This window comes from Aedes aegypti, chromosome 2 (assembly GCF_002204515.2).
Source record: "Aedes aegypti strain LVP_AGWG chromosome 2, AaegL5.0 Primary Assembly, whole genome shotgun sequence".
Classification (NCBI taxonomy): Eukaryota; Metazoa; Arthropoda; class Insecta; order Diptera; family Culicidae; genus Aedes; species Aedes aegypti.
Window position 1 is genome coordinate 231,072,053 of NC_035108.1, and position 18,640 is coordinate 231,090,692.

At 34.5% G+C, this 18,640-nt stretch overlaps 1 protein-coding gene across 1 annotated transcript in view; it reads left to right on the forward strand.

The window, feature by feature from the left end:
* The window catches only part of LOC5569975 (GPI ethanolamine phosphate transferase 1), a 45,000-nt gene that overhangs the window by 25,412 nt on the left and 948 nt on the right, over positions 1-18,640 (forward strand). Inside the window, exons 4-14 of the mRNA XM_001658809.2 lie at positions 263-620; positions 682-912; positions 2,475-2,622; positions 2,687-2,878; positions 2,946-3,171; positions 3,239-3,390; positions 6,477-6,664; positions 6,724-6,917; positions 9,047-9,237; positions 9,297-9,377; positions 9,438-9,629. Coding sequence (XP_001658859.2) covers positions 397-620; positions 682-912; positions 2,475-2,622; positions 2,687-2,878; positions 2,946-3,171; positions 3,239-3,390; positions 6,477-6,664; positions 6,724-6,917; positions 9,047-9,237; positions 9,297-9,377; positions 9,438-9,629 — 2,019 coding nt within the window. The 5' untranslated portion in view covers positions 263-396. The remainder of the gene's footprint in view (positions 1-262; positions 621-681; positions 913-2,474; positions 2,623-2,686; positions 2,879-2,945; positions 3,172-3,238; positions 3,391-6,476; positions 6,665-6,723; positions 6,918-9,046; positions 9,238-9,296; positions 9,378-9,437; positions 9,630-18,640) is intronic.

The window sequence follows — 18,640 nt, forward strand, 5'->3', positions numbered from 1 at the left end:
GTGCGATTCAGTTTTAAGCTCAACAATTTTCATTTTATATAAGCGAATATAAAAATATTTATCCACATTTTCATGCTTAAAAGATAATCTTTAATTCAAACGTGATGTTGTCATTATCATAACACATATTTCCATTTTCATTTTAACTCCTACACATTTAAATCTATCGATAATAATCATCTAACCTAACCTAAACTAACCCCAGGATTGGCAGAAAGAAATGTAAAAATGTTCATTCGTAGTACGATATTATGAATTACAGGTCTTTATGAAGATCCAAGCGCCATATTCAAAGGATGGAAGGAAAACCCCGTTGAATTTGATTCTGTTTTCAACCGAAGCCAAACAACATATAGTTGGGGGAGTCCCGATATTTTGTCAATTTTCTCAAACGAAATGAACTCCGAAAAAATTTTTGCTGACAGTTATCCAGCTGAAGTAGAACAATTTTCGAAAAGTTCAAATACCAGTGTCCTTGATATGTGGGTATTTGAGAAAGTGAAACATTTTTTTGAGAAAACTGAAAATATCGAAATCCTCACATCGAAGAAAAAAGTAATACTTTTCCTACATTTATTGGGAATGGACACATCAGGTCATGTACATAAACCATATTCAAGGTGAGGCATCCAAAGAATTATTTTCCAATGTCAACAAATTCAATGTGCAGTTCCAATGAAGTCTTTTCACAGATAACCTTATCATCGTCGACCATGGTATTGAGACGATTGTCCAGTTAATTGATCGTGTAACTAACCATGATCAAAAAACAACATACATCTTCACATCAGATCATGGAATGACAGATAAAGGATCACATGGATCTGGACATCCGGTTGAAACTGAAACACCATTCGTGGCTTGGGGAGCGGGTATTCGACATTGGAAGAATGCTTGGATTGAAGATACTGCGTAAGTATTTACAAGAGAAAAAATATAGACCACAATCTTGAGTTTCAAATAGTTTTCAAAATCAGTTATGTTATTGCGCATTTGTCAACAAATGAAAATTATGGGTTAGGAAAAGGGTTGCTCAGTGTCATTTTTCAGCATTCTTCACATTTGTTCATGACATGCATAATTTTATCAGGTGAGGAGCATGTAGCTGAGATTTTTACGTCACTAGCCTGACCTATAGGCGCAAAAGTCATAAGCCTTAATGACACAAGTCTGAAATTGTCATAAGCCTCAAGCTTTCTTTCTTAAATATTTTGTTTTTCATTGAATTTCCTTGTTTGATCATCGAATCAATTGTATATTTATAAAATATGTCTTTCCTTTTTTGAAAACAAACTGTTCTTTCATGTTATTTTAACGCTGGCTATTGTTTCTGCTTCCAAAATTGTTCTAAACACGTTTTGGACAATGAGGCATTTATATTCACTAATTTATGAATTTTGGTTTTTGATTTTTATATATTTTGTTTACCTTTCCTATCCTTTTACATTTTTTAACCCTTCTGATTACTGATTTTTAGCAATAATAAAAATTCAAGCTTTTCCAATAATTTAGAAAATATAAGTTTTTTTTTTTTGCTGTAGATTTTTTATTTGTTTTATGTTCCGGAAAAACAGGTTTGAAATTATTTTAATACCACCGGTTTTTCTTCTGTGATAGGTTGATTATAGAAAAATATAAAAGGTACACATAAAAAACTGTGCTAAAAACCACCATTTTAGCTGATTACGCCCATTCTTAAAACTACCATGGAATTTCAGAACAAATTATTATGTTTATGGGACCATCCACCACCATTTTCATCAATTTGATTTCATCTAAAGACATAATAAAATCAAGTGCATATCTGGTCTGCTGAAAATTGCCGGTGCGAGCGCTTAAGTGAACCCCTTAAGGTGATTATGAAACGAAGCCAAACTTTAAATTTTCAAGAGCACAAGACTGGAGAATCTGACAACAGTTCGCGTTGAAAATCAATCAAATTACTTGCTTGCTGGTGGTGACCAATGGGATAAATTTTCAACGCGGAATGCTGTTTGCTTCTCCAGTCTTGTGCTCTTGAAAATTTGAATTGTGGCTTCGTTCTATAATCACCTTAAAATGGTAGTTTTAACCGCACAATTGTTTTGCTTGTGCGATTTTTTATATGACAAATTAACTGAAAAGATATTGCGGTTATTTTGAAAATTTTCAGTGCTGCGGTAACCGCCAAGTTCTACCGCAGCTGTCAAAGTTCTACCGCAGGTTTAAAAATCATTATATCATTGAACGAAACCATCTAATCAAAGTATGTTAGTACAGTCCAAAGCATTGAAAAATAGCCTATCGATAATGCTTTGTGAAAAACAGTACTGTGATAGCTGCGGTAGCTTTCTGTTCAACCATAGAACGAAAAGTTATCTTTAAAATTTCAACACACAAAATTCCAAAGTGTACCCCGTCTAAAGTCGGGGTTGGGTATTAGAGGGTTAAAACAAAATACTACTATTTATTAAACATATGATTTTTATTAACAGCAAAAACGCGATCATTGACGGTGTAATCGTTCCAAGGTGGGATATGAATCAAGCCGATGTTGCGCCCTTGTTATCGTCTCTTCTTGGCCAAGCTATTCCTAAGAACAGTTGTGGTAAACTACCTAAGCAGTATTTGAATGCTAGTGATGTAAATATTCGATTATTTTGATAATTTCATTCCAACCAAATAGAAATATATGACAAATTTTCAGATGTACGTAGCAGAGTTCATGCGGAAAAATTTTGAGCAACTTTATCAACAGTATGATCATTACAAATATCAATCTAGTCAGAAACTATTTCAGTGGAATATTCCCAAAAAAGAGTCGGATTATGCTACGATAATCAGCAAATTGAAAAATGACATGGAATCAGTTTATCGGGCAAAAAACTTCAAACAAGTGGTATAATTTGTGAATATAGTAAATTTATTTTGCATTGAATTTCTATAACAGTTTTGTATATTTACAGATAGCACTATGCGATGTCCTCATAGATGTTACATTGGAAGCGATTGAGTTCTATCAAACATATTATAAACACGAACTACTGTTAATGCTAACGATCGCAATGATTGGTTGGATTTTGATAGTACTGAGCAAAGTTTTCGTTTTTGAACCGGTGTTTTCTAAGATCAGTCGTAAACTGATTTGGGGAGGATTTGTTTGTGTTATTTTAATAATTGGGTATAATATTCGTGAGTATTCTTTTTTTTTTGTCGTATATTTGGGAACCTCATTTAAAACATTTTTTTTTCATTTTAGTGCAAAGAACTCCAAAAACAGTTATATTCTACTTTGTGCTACCAGTATTTCTTTGGATTCCTGTGCTGGCTTCGTGGAAAACCTACATCAGAGTCATCAACATGAAAGTAATTGGACAATCTGTGATATTTGTTGGATGTGCAGAAATATGTGTAAGTATTTCAAGATTGAGTCAATATACTACCATCAGTGCACCAGTACCCGCTCATATTCCAGTAGCCCGCTCACACTGATGAAAGATAAGTTTAAACAAAGTAAATTTGAAAACTACTTACTAGACGATCGACAAATTGAATCATATTGTGGACAATTTTTTATGTACGTATTTAAATTACCTTACTTTTTAAACGTGTGAGCGGGCTAAAGACACGAACACGTTAATGCTTCCAGTGGGCTACTGGAACATGAGCGGGTACTGGTACGTTGACGGTATGTACTGTTGCATCTTTCATGATTATTCAACGTCTTTCATAATTATTTAACATTAAACAAATTTTCTTTTTTAACACAACAATTACACACCCAAAAACTCTGAAATGTACACGACACGTAAACTTTCCAAATTAAGCTTATAATCTTGAGTGAAACTGAAAGTAGAGATGTACCGAACTGCCCATAAATGCATGTCAGTCCCATGTTTGCTGGGTTTCCTATGTACATGGGACAATTATGCGTTTATGGGCAGCGAATATTTGGCCGATTATGTCGATTTTTACAAATATTCGCTCGAATAAACGAAATAGTAACCGAATAATAACAAAATACCGTAATGTGCCGTAATTCAGCACACCCTGAATCCGCGCGTTTTTATATATTTCTTAAAATTTGGAAATAATTGTTAATGATACTTTAAAGTGTAATTGTGATATACAGTTATGTTCAGAATAATAGTAGTGAAAGCCGATTTTCATACAAAATGCTCAACTTTGGCATGCTGTAACTTTGTTTCCATATGAGCAATCGGCATGAAATTTTGGCAGTGAACTACAAATATACTCAATTTTATTATCACAAGATTTGAAAATTGTCACACTACCGGCTAAAAAGTTAAGCACCAGGTGAAATCGCTCAAAAAATAGTAGTTATAATAATTTAAATATCTGCTGTATTTTGAGTTTTTGAATTTTCCTTTAGTCACCATTTCAACCATTTCCACCCAAGCTATGAATGTATAAACGAGCCAATTTTTTACAAAATTGTTGCTGAACAAAAATTTACAAAAAAAAAACTACTATTATTTTGAGCGATTTCACCTGATGCTTAACTTTTTAGCCGGTAGTGTGAAAATTTTCAAATCTTGTAATAATAAAATTGAGTATATTTGTAGTTCACTGCCAAAATTTCATGCCGATTGCTCATATGGAAACAAAGTTACAGCATGCTAAAGTTGAGCATTTTGTATGAAAATCGGCTTTCACTACTATTATTCTGAACACAACTGTACCTTCACTACCCATAACTGCATATTTGTAACATCCGACAAAAGTAGGCATTGAGTAAATGAAATACCAAGTGTGCATTTTTGGCAGTATGGGAAGAAACTAGAATTTAAATTAAGTCACGCTAAATTTCAACTTTTTTGACCAATGGTAAATTAAAAAAATCAAATGATGTATTGAAGTGATGATGCATTTATTTATATGGAGTTTGATACCAAATATGTAAAAAAAAGTGAGCATTTCTCCGTTCTACGACATCGGCTGCTTAAAACACGAGCGATTTTGTGCAAATCATACCTTTCATTAATCTTGCAGAGGCAGAAATGTATCGCTTGACTAGTTTGAAGCGTTTGGAAGTTAGAAGTGGACTTTCCATTTCATTCGATATTGCGATACATGCGATTCAGCGGTCTGCGGTATATTTGCTCCAACTTTTTAAGCTCCCTAACTTCAAATAATAGAAGTCATCAGAACTTACGATTTTTGTAATTTGCTCAATCGGTTCCAAAATTGCAAACGAGGATGCTCTATTTATATGATTATACGTTGAAAAATCTGTGATGCAGCTCAGTCTGAACACGGGTGAGAATTTTTAGTGTTAAAGCATGTAAATGGAGTCGTTTCGCTTGCAATATTCTATATATGTTATGTTCAATTGTAAGGATTTTGTTTGCTGTGTTGGAGATGGCATTGTTTGTACGATTTATCATTGAATAATACTTTACATAATGAATTTACATTCGTTTTGGCAGCCATAGTGACATTGCAGTTCACAATTTAAGGCGAAGTAGACCGTCATTGAAATGTGTACGCATCGTTGATGATTGTTGGTATATCATGTCACAATTTAGAATTAATGAAAATCAGTTGGTAACGCAACTGAAAAAATATCAGCATACTTTCTGCTTGTCAACGCATATGGTGATACTTTTTCGGATCAATATAAACTATGAGGACTGAATTACTTAGAGCGCCACTGACGATTCCAGGATTCCAGTATAATTTTGTTATTTGAACGACAAAAAACGAATGCTTTAAAAAAAATTTCCACGCGGGTATCTTGATGAGGGTTAGATCAAACGCCCTATAGATATGAAATCATATGTTTGCAATCATTCGCTGAATAACGTAGTTCAGAGGTTCCCAAACTTTTAAAGATTGTATTTTTTCTGGGTATAACGCGGCGCACTGGAACAAAAACTGAAGGAAGCTGTCTCATGCATATTTTTTAGTATTTTTCTATGCTTTATTCTAACAAGCACAATGTTTCCAACCGTTAACTTGGAGATTCGTGTAACTAGGAACGAAAAATTTTATACAATGCTGTCTTTCTTGGCAGAACACAACTTTATGGGTTCCGACACATAATTTAGAAAAAATGTTATATTTTTCGCTGCATTTCTCGCATTTACAGCCTGCAATGACACTAGTGATTTAAAAATATCATGCACCCAAAATTGACTACTTGATGAGATTCATGTTTTTGAACTACTGTAGAGAGGAGTGCCACGTGAGTTTTGCGAAATTCAGGCCTACTTCCAGTTCCATTCCCAGCCCTGGTTTTAACTTGTTTTAACACCAAGTAACTTTCATTACTTCGCATAAATCGTGAGTTGAATAAGGAACAGTCATCGATAAACTTCAATGAAGGCCTACTTCGCCTTAGAATAGACGGATTAATATTGAATCAGCAATATTTTCAACCTCATCAACATTGCCAAGAGTGTAGTTAATTTAACACTAACATGTGTATTTATTGTAAACAACATGATTTTACTTTAATATGATTCTCATTTCAGGTTATAGCGTTTTTCCAACGCAGCGTTCTCAGCTTGTTTTTGTTAGGCAATACAATATATCTCAGCTACCATCTAAAGCGGAACAACTCAGGCAGTTTACTTTTATCGATTATTGCTAGTAATATTGCGTTGGCAATTTTCCCCATTTTACCAGTCGTGGAAAAAGATTCAAATCATCCTTGGTTATTGTAAGTCTTATCATTGGTTCAAAATTTTAATGGATTAATTCATATATTCTTTTTTATAGAGTTTTTGGCGTTTTATTGTGGTCTGTCGCTAACACAATGGTAAACATCAAATATACGGAAAACTATATGTTCCGTTGTATGCAGTGCGTTGTATGTTGGAGTTTCGCTGTAAATTTGTTGATATCAATTTACATGATTGAGACAGGAATCGACTTAAGTTGGATGAATCGAACATTATCGTGGCTATTTTTAGGCAAGTAAAATATGTGTAAAAATATCAGTGATATAATTGATCACAAACATATTCTCATCTATTGAGAAAAACCGATTCGGAGAAATAGCCAACAGTATTGCTCAAAAGCTCATCTCGTGATAGTTGTTTGTTTGAGAGTTGGTTGAATACCATGCTGGATCGAAATCCGTACACCTCAGAAATGAATCTGAATCCGTCCACTACAAACAAAACGCCTACTATTTGTATGAAGTGTACGGATATTCTTCTCAAGCAACGCGGAGTCTAGATTAACCCTTTCTTTCCCACAGCTTTGTTCGACAATTTAGCTATCAAAATGGCGTTTCTAAAAAAAGTGCTTGAACAAAAGTTGTTCCAAATAAGCTATATTATTCAAAACCAAAATAAAAAAAAAGATTGTTTTTCAATAGTTAGTTGATTGTTTTTCAATAGTTTGACCCTTAGGTCGCTTATTTCGATGTTTGATAAGACAAATGAGCGTATAAATTTATTTCAATTATTATTGAGCTACTCGTACCAATTCGGTTTAGTCCGCGTTCGTTGAAAATCGGTGGATCACCTGTGCTACCATGGGAAAGAGAGGGTTAACCTTTGTGTTTCTTCAGTATTCAGTGATATAAAAGTTTTGTGTAATAATAGATAATTTATTTGATAATAAATCTTCGAGCTGTTTAGTGGAATACCTATAAATAAATAGGTGAGAGACCGACTAGGTATTAGGTATAAGGTATACAATGTAATTCCAGTAGTTTGACAGATACGCGTATTTCGACCTAAGAGTCATATGACACTGAAGACGGCCTTACGATTACGTTTAAATACGCGTATCTGCCTATAAACTCTAGCGGAATTAAATGGTATAGTACTGAATTCCGTTTTCAATTCTGTTTTAATTACCTACTTTATTTTAGTTGACGCCAAATGCCACACGAATGCCGGCCTTTAACCTATACTCTATAAGCCAACCTTGGCCAAATAAATTTTACTGTTTTAATTTCTGAGAATCTTCGAGGACAACCAAGAATTTAATGGAAGCTTGAAATAGCACATCTTTGTGTAGATGCATAGAGCATATAGATTAACTAGCGAGATTGGTCATGCCTTTAAATTCATTGGCTTATTATAACAAACTAAAAAAAAAACAAGCAAACTAAAAAATCCAAGAGTCTCAAATTCCCTTGAAAATTGGAAGTTCAAAACATGAACGTAGAAAGAACCATTGTTCTTGTTTACATTTCCTACACGGGAAAAAAATCTGTGGTAAAAATAACTATTTTAGCAGACTACGCCCATTCTTAAAACTACCATGGAATTTCAGACCAATTTACTATGTTTACGATAAACTCCACCGCATTACTGGTACATTTGACAGAAATAATTTACAACAATCTGATTCCAACTACAGACATGGTAAAATCAAGCGCATTTCTGGTCTGCTGAAAATTGCCGGTGCGAGCGCTTAAGTTAACCCCCTAAAATGGTAGTTTCTACCGAACAATTTTTTTGCGTGTATAAGCAACCTAAATAGAAATAGTACGAACGAAACGTATTTGGTTGACAATAATAAACACATTTGCACGGATTCCGAAAACAGCACGGTTTTTGCCTGCTGCTGAGCTTAGTGTTCTTATGACACTTCCACAGTTATTAACTGAGAGCTTTCTTTGCCAAAGTTGCCATTTTCGCATTCGTATATCGTGTGGCAGATACGATAATACTCTATGCCCAGGGAGGTCAAGGAAATTTCCTTTACGAAATGATCCTGGACCGACCGGGAATCGAACCCAGACACCTTCAGCATGGCTGTGCTTTGTAGCCGCGTACTCTAACCACTCGGCTAAGGAAGGCCACACCTTACTCTACCTGTCAAATGATACAAACTCTAGTGGAAATAAATGGTATATATAGCACAAAAATCGATTATCATTTATTTATAGATATTCCTCTAAATAGCTTAAAGATTTATTGAATTATTGGGTTCCCGGAATTAAAAAAAAAACCTAGCAATGATATTGAGATAAAGCTTTTGGGCATTTCTGTAATCGCTGTTTTCAAAAAAAAAAATAGTATTAGATTCAGTAAAAATTTAATTTCTTAAGATTTATTTTATCTTATTTTATACATTCCAGTTATATCTTTCGTAATTCCATTTACCACATCCACCACCATCGTAATTCGACTTATGGCCATTACTATTAATTATGCTGTGCCATTCATGATCTTGTCACTGTCCTACGAGCCATTATTTTTGTTTGCATTTTCCGTAAGTATGTTCAGCTGGCTGCTGGCAGAAAATGAGATTGCTACATATAGCCAAAAGGTAACATTAAACATAAATAGACAGCCTCAATGTATATCAAACACCAATTTATTTTTTAGATAACGAAGCTGTCCTTTCTTTATGAAATAACACAGAACAAACCAGTTGATTTCGGAGATTTTCGCCGCGCATTAACCTTTGTATGTATAATCTCGTACTTCCACATTTTTTTTCTTTTTAATAACTAGCATCTATTCTAGGTACTTTACATTCTTGTTTCGTTTTTTGGAACTGGAAATATGGCCACTGTTAGTTCTTTCGATCCAAACTGGGTGAGGCTGCTGGTATCGACATTCTCTCCTTTTTTAATGGCCAGTCTCATTATCATGAAGCTGCTGATACCGATATTGGTGGCCGTTTGCTGTTTAAAGTCTTTGCAGATCATTACGAAGGTAATTTATGAACGTATTGAGTTTATGTTTATTATTGGTATTTAAAACCGAGGAAATCGGGGTCCACACACGGTAACACTTTACCGAAAACCATTACCCCGATGCAACATTTATTCGAATGAAACATCACTTCGTGCCATTATCCCGAATAAAATTACCCCGAAAACCAGTTCCCAGAATGCCACACTTCCTTGAAAGTCAGTGGTGCACTATAAAAAATATTGCATCAAGCATTCACAATTTTATGCTTACCGTGTACGCACCAAACTTTGCGCAGTTAAGAAATTATCATCCTATTTTTGCTTCAAATAAGGCTAAAATATGTATTTTTTTATTCAAACTACTTCCAACGATAGACTTTTAACCCTTCAGTAGAACACATGATTTAAAAAGAATAAAAATAATTCATAAAAAAATAAAAAATGCAAAAGGTGATACAATGATACACAAAGCCTAACATTGCGCACAAAATCTGAATTGTTCCTAACTTTGCGCATGCTTTAAAATGCTCGTTAGCTCCAAATAATGTTACTTTTTTACTGGTTTTGTATTAAATAAAAAGGGTACAACTAATATGAGTTTCATCAGTTTTTCCGCGAATTTCAATATAATTTGTTTATCCACCCCAAACATAGAGTGGCCACGAATAGTGATTTACTCTGTGCTTCATTTTTTATTAGAGTCTTTAGCAGTGATGTGCTTCAACTGAAGCTCAGGCGAGCTATGCTCGATAGTTTTCTCGTTTGCAGTACTGTCCATTAGGCGGCATCCACAAATTACGTAACGCTCTAGGGAGAGGGGGGGAGTAGGCCCAAGCGTTACGGCTCATACGAAAATTTGAAATTTTTCATACAAAAAGCGTTACGGAGGGGGGGGGGGTAGGGTGTAAAAAAATTCAAATTTTAGCGTTACGTAATAAATGGATGCTGCCTTAGTATTTCATGCTGCAGGTTGCTTAGGGGCTGTCTCTTAATGGACGGACCCTTTTTTTCCACTCGAATCCATAGGGAGCATCAATTAGTTCGGGAGATGTATCGTTGATCATTAGCCATTCATTATTTTATATTGCCATACGTACCGGATATTCCATAATTGAACGGGCTCATTGTTCGTCGTGAATCATTGTTCGTCAACTGGGAAGCCAACCGCTATCCATGTTCCATGTTTACAGTAAAAGTCTCCTTCTGCGTCAATACAGTGGGTTTTCCGAGATTTTTCGATGCACACCTTGCCTTCAGCTTCATACAAAAGGTGCTTTAAGGAATATTATATATAGCCGCTGCCTTATAGATTGAGTGACCATTCCTGGTAAGATCGACAGTTTTTATCATTTGCAATAACGTACATGTATTTACGTGTCATTTTGAATTGCTAGAAGTGCGCAAAAATTAAGACCCTCATGTAAAAAATGGGTCCTAACATTGCGCATCGCTTTTTTTTTCAAATAAAAATTCGACATATTGTATGGAAAATTAATGAAATTACTAGAATATTACCTTTTTCGCAAATACACCGCAAATATACTTCTCACAACACAGTTTTGTTCAGAAAAATGTTGATTTTTGGCAGAGCCACTCCTTAGCGCTTGTGTTAAGACGGTGTAAAAGTTTAGGTTTATACGTGTGACGATAAGATTTTTTGGTTATTTACTAACATTAACAAGGGTTTCTTAGTAAACAAATGTATGTCAAATACTTATTTCACATAAACGAACATGTTGCTGAAACAGAATTGTTGAAAAAATCATTGATTAATTATTATTTCTTCATGCTTGTTAAAAATGCGCAAAGTTTGGAGCTGCGCAAAGTTAGGTGCGTACACGGTAGTTACGGCTGCAGTCACTAAATTAATAGTCTCACTAATGGAAAATCCCAAGAACTGGCAATGTAAAAGCACATTAAACTCGCTAGAAACACTCAGGAAAATGGATTATAGAAGTATATAGAAACCCCTTATAAAAATTCGCCACAATAAATCAGGTTGAAACGTATAAATATGAAACCAAAATTTGGAAACAAAAATAACATTCGGGGAAACCTGGATTCAAACCAAGGACCTTGCTATCGATAGGCCCTGTGCACATAACATAAGTGGAACTCGAGCTCAAAAAGTGGCACCCACTTTAATATTTGCATGCTGGTATAAGGACATCGAAATGTCAAAACAGTTACACCACCAATACATAAATCGGCGTAGTATTGAAGCGAACCAAAGATAACATATATCCAGAGCGGCAACAAAGGAAATGGAAATAAGTATTTTTGAACCAAATTTGGAATTAAATTCATGCCACCCGACATAGTTGGGTCAATGTATCTATGTTTTTACTAGCATAAGTTTATTTTTATGTGAATGGAAGGATTTTGGAAAATATAATCTTTTTCACGTAATGAAAGAGGAACTTTCAAAATAGGAAATACGATTTTCGAAAAATCACATTCTGTGGTTATGTAACATGAATATTGGAAAGGATGACAGAAAACATTTACATTTTATGAAAAAAATAAATGAGTTTTGTTTTCAGACATTGATTCTCAACGTTGTCGAAGTTCACCGATCTCAATGTCTGCAATCTTTGCAGCAACTGGTCTACTCCTCGAGTCATACGGTTTTTGTTTACCATTGGCAATGACAGTTCGGTGTCTTTTATACTGGATATACCACTTGCCGGCAGCTGGAAGTGGGTACAGTATTTCACTCGCTTTCACTTGTAAGTTCCACATATGTTATGTGCCCTGTGTATACCATATACGCCTGCCTTGAAATGGGCACAGTAAAAAATCAGCACGTTCGATTGAATAGATTGATCACTTGACTCAATTCAAAACACCAATCACCATGATTTGAAGAGTTTCAACTTTGGATTTGCTCTACTATCTCTAGAACTAGACTCTGAAGTGAAAAGTCGTTGATTTTGAACATCATGTCTTTTGTATGAGAGCAATCATTGACAGCTCGTTGTAGAAAGTGATTGAGATCAATTCAATCCCTTTCAACAGATGCAAGTTGGTGTCGAGGTAAGACACTAGATTTGCACTCCGAAGGTTGGTGGTTCAAATCTGGGTCAGGCGGAAATGTTTATTTTAACTTTTTTTTATTTCAAATCAAAACATGCAACGTTGAATTCAAGTGCTGTTACTTTGATTTTGTCAAGATTCAACAGTAGTGCAAATCCAAGTGCAGAACTATGCATAGCATGGTGCCTATTTTTTACCGTGGGGTGATGCTAAAACGATACGTTTTTTGAAATCAGTTTTATGTGTGGCGATTCTGCATTCTTACGATGTTTATGAACACAGCGCACTATTCAAATATTAGTAGCGACACTTGGATATTAAAAAAAAATGTAAAAGATGTTTGTCTTTATTTCTGCCGTATCCATAATACTTGGGGGTCACTTGACATTAACATTCAATCCGTTCACGGGCCGCACAAAATGCTCTCGAAGGCCGCATGCGGCCCGCGGGCCGCAGTTTGGTGATCACTGCTATAATCGATCCATCGTTCATAAGGCAAAAATATATGAACTTCGATAGCCCATTTCGCTGTGTGAATACAGTCAAATCTCAATGAGTCAATGTTCTATGACTCGATATCGACTCAAGTAACTAACAAAAATCAAAATTTCATGGTTACTATGATTACCTCTTCAAACTGCTTTCCAAGACATTTCTGTTCCATTACTCGATATTGGTCCATTCAGATATCGACTCATGGAAGTTTGACTGTATAGCAAAAAGCTCCATCCAAAAATATAACAAAAAGTTCCATTCCAAAAGTACTCTTATTTTTTGCACAATGAAAAATATCATTTTTTTCTCAAATAATAAACAAAATTTCAATAAGTCCAAACTTCGTCGTATATTTTTGAACTACAATTCATCAATTTTAATAGCAATAGATTTTGGTTGATTTTTCCTATATATTTTCCGTAGGGCAAGTGGGTAGAGAAAATCGTGTAGTTGAGGTTCTTCAAATTCTAAAGTGGTGCTGAAATTATTTTTTAACTGAAGCAAGAAATACAGAAAAAGATTTTGAAAATATACATCATGGAACAGCAATTGCATTTCTGTGTTGTATAATTCCTACCACTCGTAATTTGTTGTCAAAAAAGTCGTATAAATCCCAGGGGTGAAATGAGCCAATTATTAGCTACCCAACATTGATTAAACATGGCGTCCAGTGTCTTTGTTTTGATTCTCTTTGGGCTGCAAAAACATATGATTTTTTTGGATAGAAGACATCAATGATAATCACTGATGCGTAAAACATTCAACGAAATGTTGAAAAGAGGAAAAGCGTCATCAAATACGACGATTTAGACGGATTTCACGCCAACTCGACAAAGGGATTGGCAGCACCCCTTCAGAATTCAATGAAACTTTCTGGGTGTGAAGACTATGTGAAACTAAGATACTTTACATACTTTGTTTTTTCAAAATCGATCTAGACTAACATTTGGAAAGGATCAAAGTTTTTTTTACTTTTTTTTATAAACCCGTATAACTCGAAAACGGTAAGACCTACAAAAAAGTGTTGTATGGGGGACTGTCGTGCTATTTCCTGAAGTTTTAGAGAAAAATATTGAAAAAATAAAAACACATTTTCTACACTGAAAAAAAATTATTGAAAACTTTAAAGTCGATTTAAAAAAAACGGCCACTTCAGATTTTGATCATCCTTAAGCAAAAAGTTTCGTAATTAAATTTACTAAAAGTCGTCCATACATTGCAAATTGGGCATATTTTAGGGAAAAAAGTTTTTCTAACATGGAATTTTTTAAGTGTCAAAGTTTTATTTTTACTTTTTTTATAATCCCGTATAACTCGAAAACGGTAAGACCTAAAAAAAAGTGTTGTATGGGGGACTGTCGTGAAATTTCCTGAAGTTTTAGAAAAAAAATATTGAAAAAATAAAAACACATTTTCTACACTAAAAAAAAAATATTCAAGACTTTAAAGTCGACTTTAAAAAATCGGCCATTTCAGATTTTGATCATCCTTAAGCAAAAAGTTTGGTAATTAAATTTACTAAAAGTCGTCCATACATTGCAAATTGGGCATATTTTAGAGAAAAAAGTTTTTCTAACTTCGAATTTTTTAAGTCCAAAAAGATTTTTTATTTTATTTTTATTTCGCTTTAAATAGTCTAGTATGATCATATTTTCAAGTGATAAATGAGTTTTAATCACAAAATAGATTTTATTTGTTTTATTGGGAGTAGTTAAAAGAAATAAAACGGAATTATACAGTTTTTTTTTAAATTCAATTCAATTGATCTTAAATCGACTTTAAAGTTTTGAATATTTTTTTTCAGTGTAGAAAATGTGTTTTTATTTTTTAAATATTTTTTTCTAAAACTTCAGGAAATTTCACGATAGCCCCCCATACAACACTTTTTTGTAGGTCTTACCCTTTTTTTGAATTCTTCTTCTTCTTTCTGGCGTTACGTCCCAACTGGGACAAAGCCTGCTTCTCAGAGTCAGTGTTCTTATGAGCACTTCCACAGTTATTAACTGAGAGCTTTCTTTGCCGATTGACCATTTTTGCATGTGTATATCGTGTGGCAGGTACGATGATACTCTATGCCCTTGGAATCGAGAAAATTTCCTTTACGAAAAGATCCTCGACCAGCGGGATTCGAACCCACGACCCTCAGCATGGTCATGCTGAATAGCTGCGCGTTTACCGCTACGGCTATCTGGGCCCCTCTTTTTTTTTGAGTTATACGGGTTTATAAAAAAGTAAAAAAAAAACTTTGGGACTTAAAAAAATCGATGTTAGAAAAACTTTTTTCTCTAAAATATGCCCAATTTGCAATGTATGGACGACTTTTAGTAAATTTAATTACCAAACTTTTTGCTTAAGGATGATCAAAATCTGAAATGGCCGTTTTTTTTAAATCGACTTTAAAGTTTTGAATATTTTTTTTTTTTTCAGTGTAGAAAATGTGTTTTTATTTTTTCAATATTTTTCTCTAAAACTTCATGAAATTTCACGACAGTTCCCCATACAACACTTTTTTGTAGGTCTTACCGTTTTCGAGTTATTCGGGTCTATAAAAAAAGTAAAAAAAAACTTTGGGACTTAAAAAATTCGATGTTAGAAAAACTTTTTTCTCTAAAATATGCCCAATTTGCAATGTATGGACGACTTTTAGTAAATTTAACTACTCCCAATAAAACAAATAAAATCTATTTTGTGATTAAAACTCATTTATCACTTGAAAATATGATCATACTAGACTATTTAAAGCGAAATAAAAATAAAATAAAAAAACTTTGGGACTTAAAAAATTCGATGTTAGAAAAACTTTTTTCTCTAAAATATGCCCAATTTGCAATGTATGGACGACTTTTAGTAAATTTAATTACCAAACTTTTTGCTTAAGGATGATCAAAATCTGAAGTGGCCGTTTTTTTTAAATCGACTTTAAAGTTTTGAATAATTTTTTTTTTCAGTGTAGAAAATGTGTTTTTATTTTTTCAATATTTTTCTCTAAAACTTCAGGAAATTTCACGACAGTTCCCCATACAACACTTTTTTGTAGGTTTTCGAGTTATACAGGTTTATAAAAAAAAGTAAAAAAAACTTTGACCCTTTCCAAATGTTAGTCTAGATCGATTTTGAAAAAACAAAATATGCAAAGTATCTTAGTTTTACATACTTTTGACATCCAGAAAGTTTTATTGAATTCTGAAGGGGTGCTGCCAATCGCGTGTCGAGTTGGCGTGAAATCCGTCTTTAACGTAATATATTTAATTGCCAGAAACTAGCACTAGCAGCACATGAGCCGACTACTCGAAAATCAGGAGCAGGTTAGGGCAAATCGGCCAGAAAGTGGGTACCAAAACGCAAAGCACCAAAAACGATGTGAGGAAGAGCCGAAATGAATGCAGGATGACAGTCGTGTCAGTCCTCTGATTAATCCTCATGGGAACGGAGGCTTCAATAAAGTATTTAAGATCCTTCCTGGGGTGGACAGACCTATACCTCATTTTTTATGTTCAAAACTAGCTTTACATCGACATTCCACGGGAATTCCGTGCGCTTTTTTGTATTGAAACTTTTCAACCCACGTCTTTCGGGTGGTCCATTAATTACGTAAGGGGTTATAGGAGGAGGGGGTATTGAGATTTCTTACGCGTCATACAGAACATATTAATTTTTCATACAAAAAATCTTATCGTGGGGGGCGGGGGGATCTGAAAATTGCCAAAATTGTCTTACGTGATTAATGGATCGCCCCTTTCTTTAAATCGGACGTTCGAAATAGACACAACCGCAATGCTCTTTCATCAAAAATATCAAAATAGGATTGCACGCCATCAAATGGTTACGGAGTAATAGTTGACAGGCTAACAATCTTTCGCTCTATTATGCAATATGGTTTTAAAATCTCAGGACTTTGTTACCTATCGAAATGTCCTAAACGGCCTCAAAGGTTTAAGCGTGGGTTTGAAAAGCCCATTCACAAATTTCATAACGCTAAAGAAGGTGGATGAGTGTCCAGATGTTACAGCTCAAGCGTACAAAAAGTGTTACGAGGGCCATGGCCATTTTTAGCGTTATGAAATTTTTGACTAATAAAGGCTAACTTGCACATTCAGTAAAAAATAGGGTAAATTTTCCAATAGTGGAGGTACTAAGCACGATGCAACTTCATTTCTTGCATAACTTGTGTTCTCGCCCTAAAAGCCATTGGCAACCAAGCGTGTAGCTTGTTGTTGTTGAACAAACGATATGTTATTCAACAACTTCACGATGAAGAGAAGGTCCTCCTCTATCTCTAAGTGATAATAGTTTTGGTCTTGGTCCATTCATTTGCTTAGAAACAAAGAGCTACACAGAGCTGATTACCAATTACTTTTAGGACAAAACCACAAGGTTTGCGAGATTTCATCGCTAAAAACTCAAGAAAGGCAATTGATGTAAATATTTTGATGTTTCGGGAGGTAACGGCCATTTACTTAAAGAGGAAAATAATTTCATCGCGGTAACCATCAGCATGGCAGTGAAAAATAATACCTCCACTATTGGTACATTGTTCCTTTAGTTGTGCTACTTTTTTAATTTGTTCCTATAGTTGCCATTGTTTTCTTATGTGATCCTCTATTATAGGAACACTTTAGGGATGGTACGCAAATTATGTCACGCTAAACTTTGACTTTTTCGACAAACCTAGCCTCCCCCCGGGGGCTTTTTGTATGAGTCCTCTAAAAATGTGTAAGGCTTGTTAAGCTATACCTAACCCACTTCCCACAGTATGTATGAGTCCTTTAAAAAATGTGTAAGGCTTGTTAAGCTATACCTAACCCACTTCCCACAGCTTGGAGCGTGGCATAATTTGTGTATGACCCCTAACCGCAGCTATTGCTACAAATGAGAAGAGTTTTAGCAGTTTTGGTTATATTTCGTCAATTTTCAAGCAATTTAAACCATGTTTTCAAATATTTCATGTATAAACTACGTCGGTTAGCAGTGTCGGCTCTGTAGCTAATTCAATGAATTCAGTATAAATGACACTAACGCAACTATAGGAACACTCACAATTAACGGATCACTTATCCTACAAGTTATTTTCACTCATTCCATTTCTCACTTGCCCTGCGGTACCTTAATGCGATTTATTTCTAATTTTTCGTTGATTTTAATATCGCTACGACTATAATACCGATCCATTCAAGCACTCTCAAACTGTTTTGTTCGATTGGCAGAAACAAAATGTACAAATGATGTAGTGTTTTATGCATACATCAAATGATTTTATCAACCGTGTAGTACGGAAGTGATGCAATTTGTGTAAATAAACTACTTTTAACGTAAATTGTTATGTGACATCTGATTGTCTGGTTCGGACACGTGGCATTCGGGTAATGGTGCATTCGAGCTACTTTTATTCGGGATAGTACCATCAGCGCACCAGATTCCGCTCATTTAAGGGAAGTTATGTGTTCACATGTTTAGTATAAAATAACTATTGTGTCGATCAATACTATTTTTATGCCACAA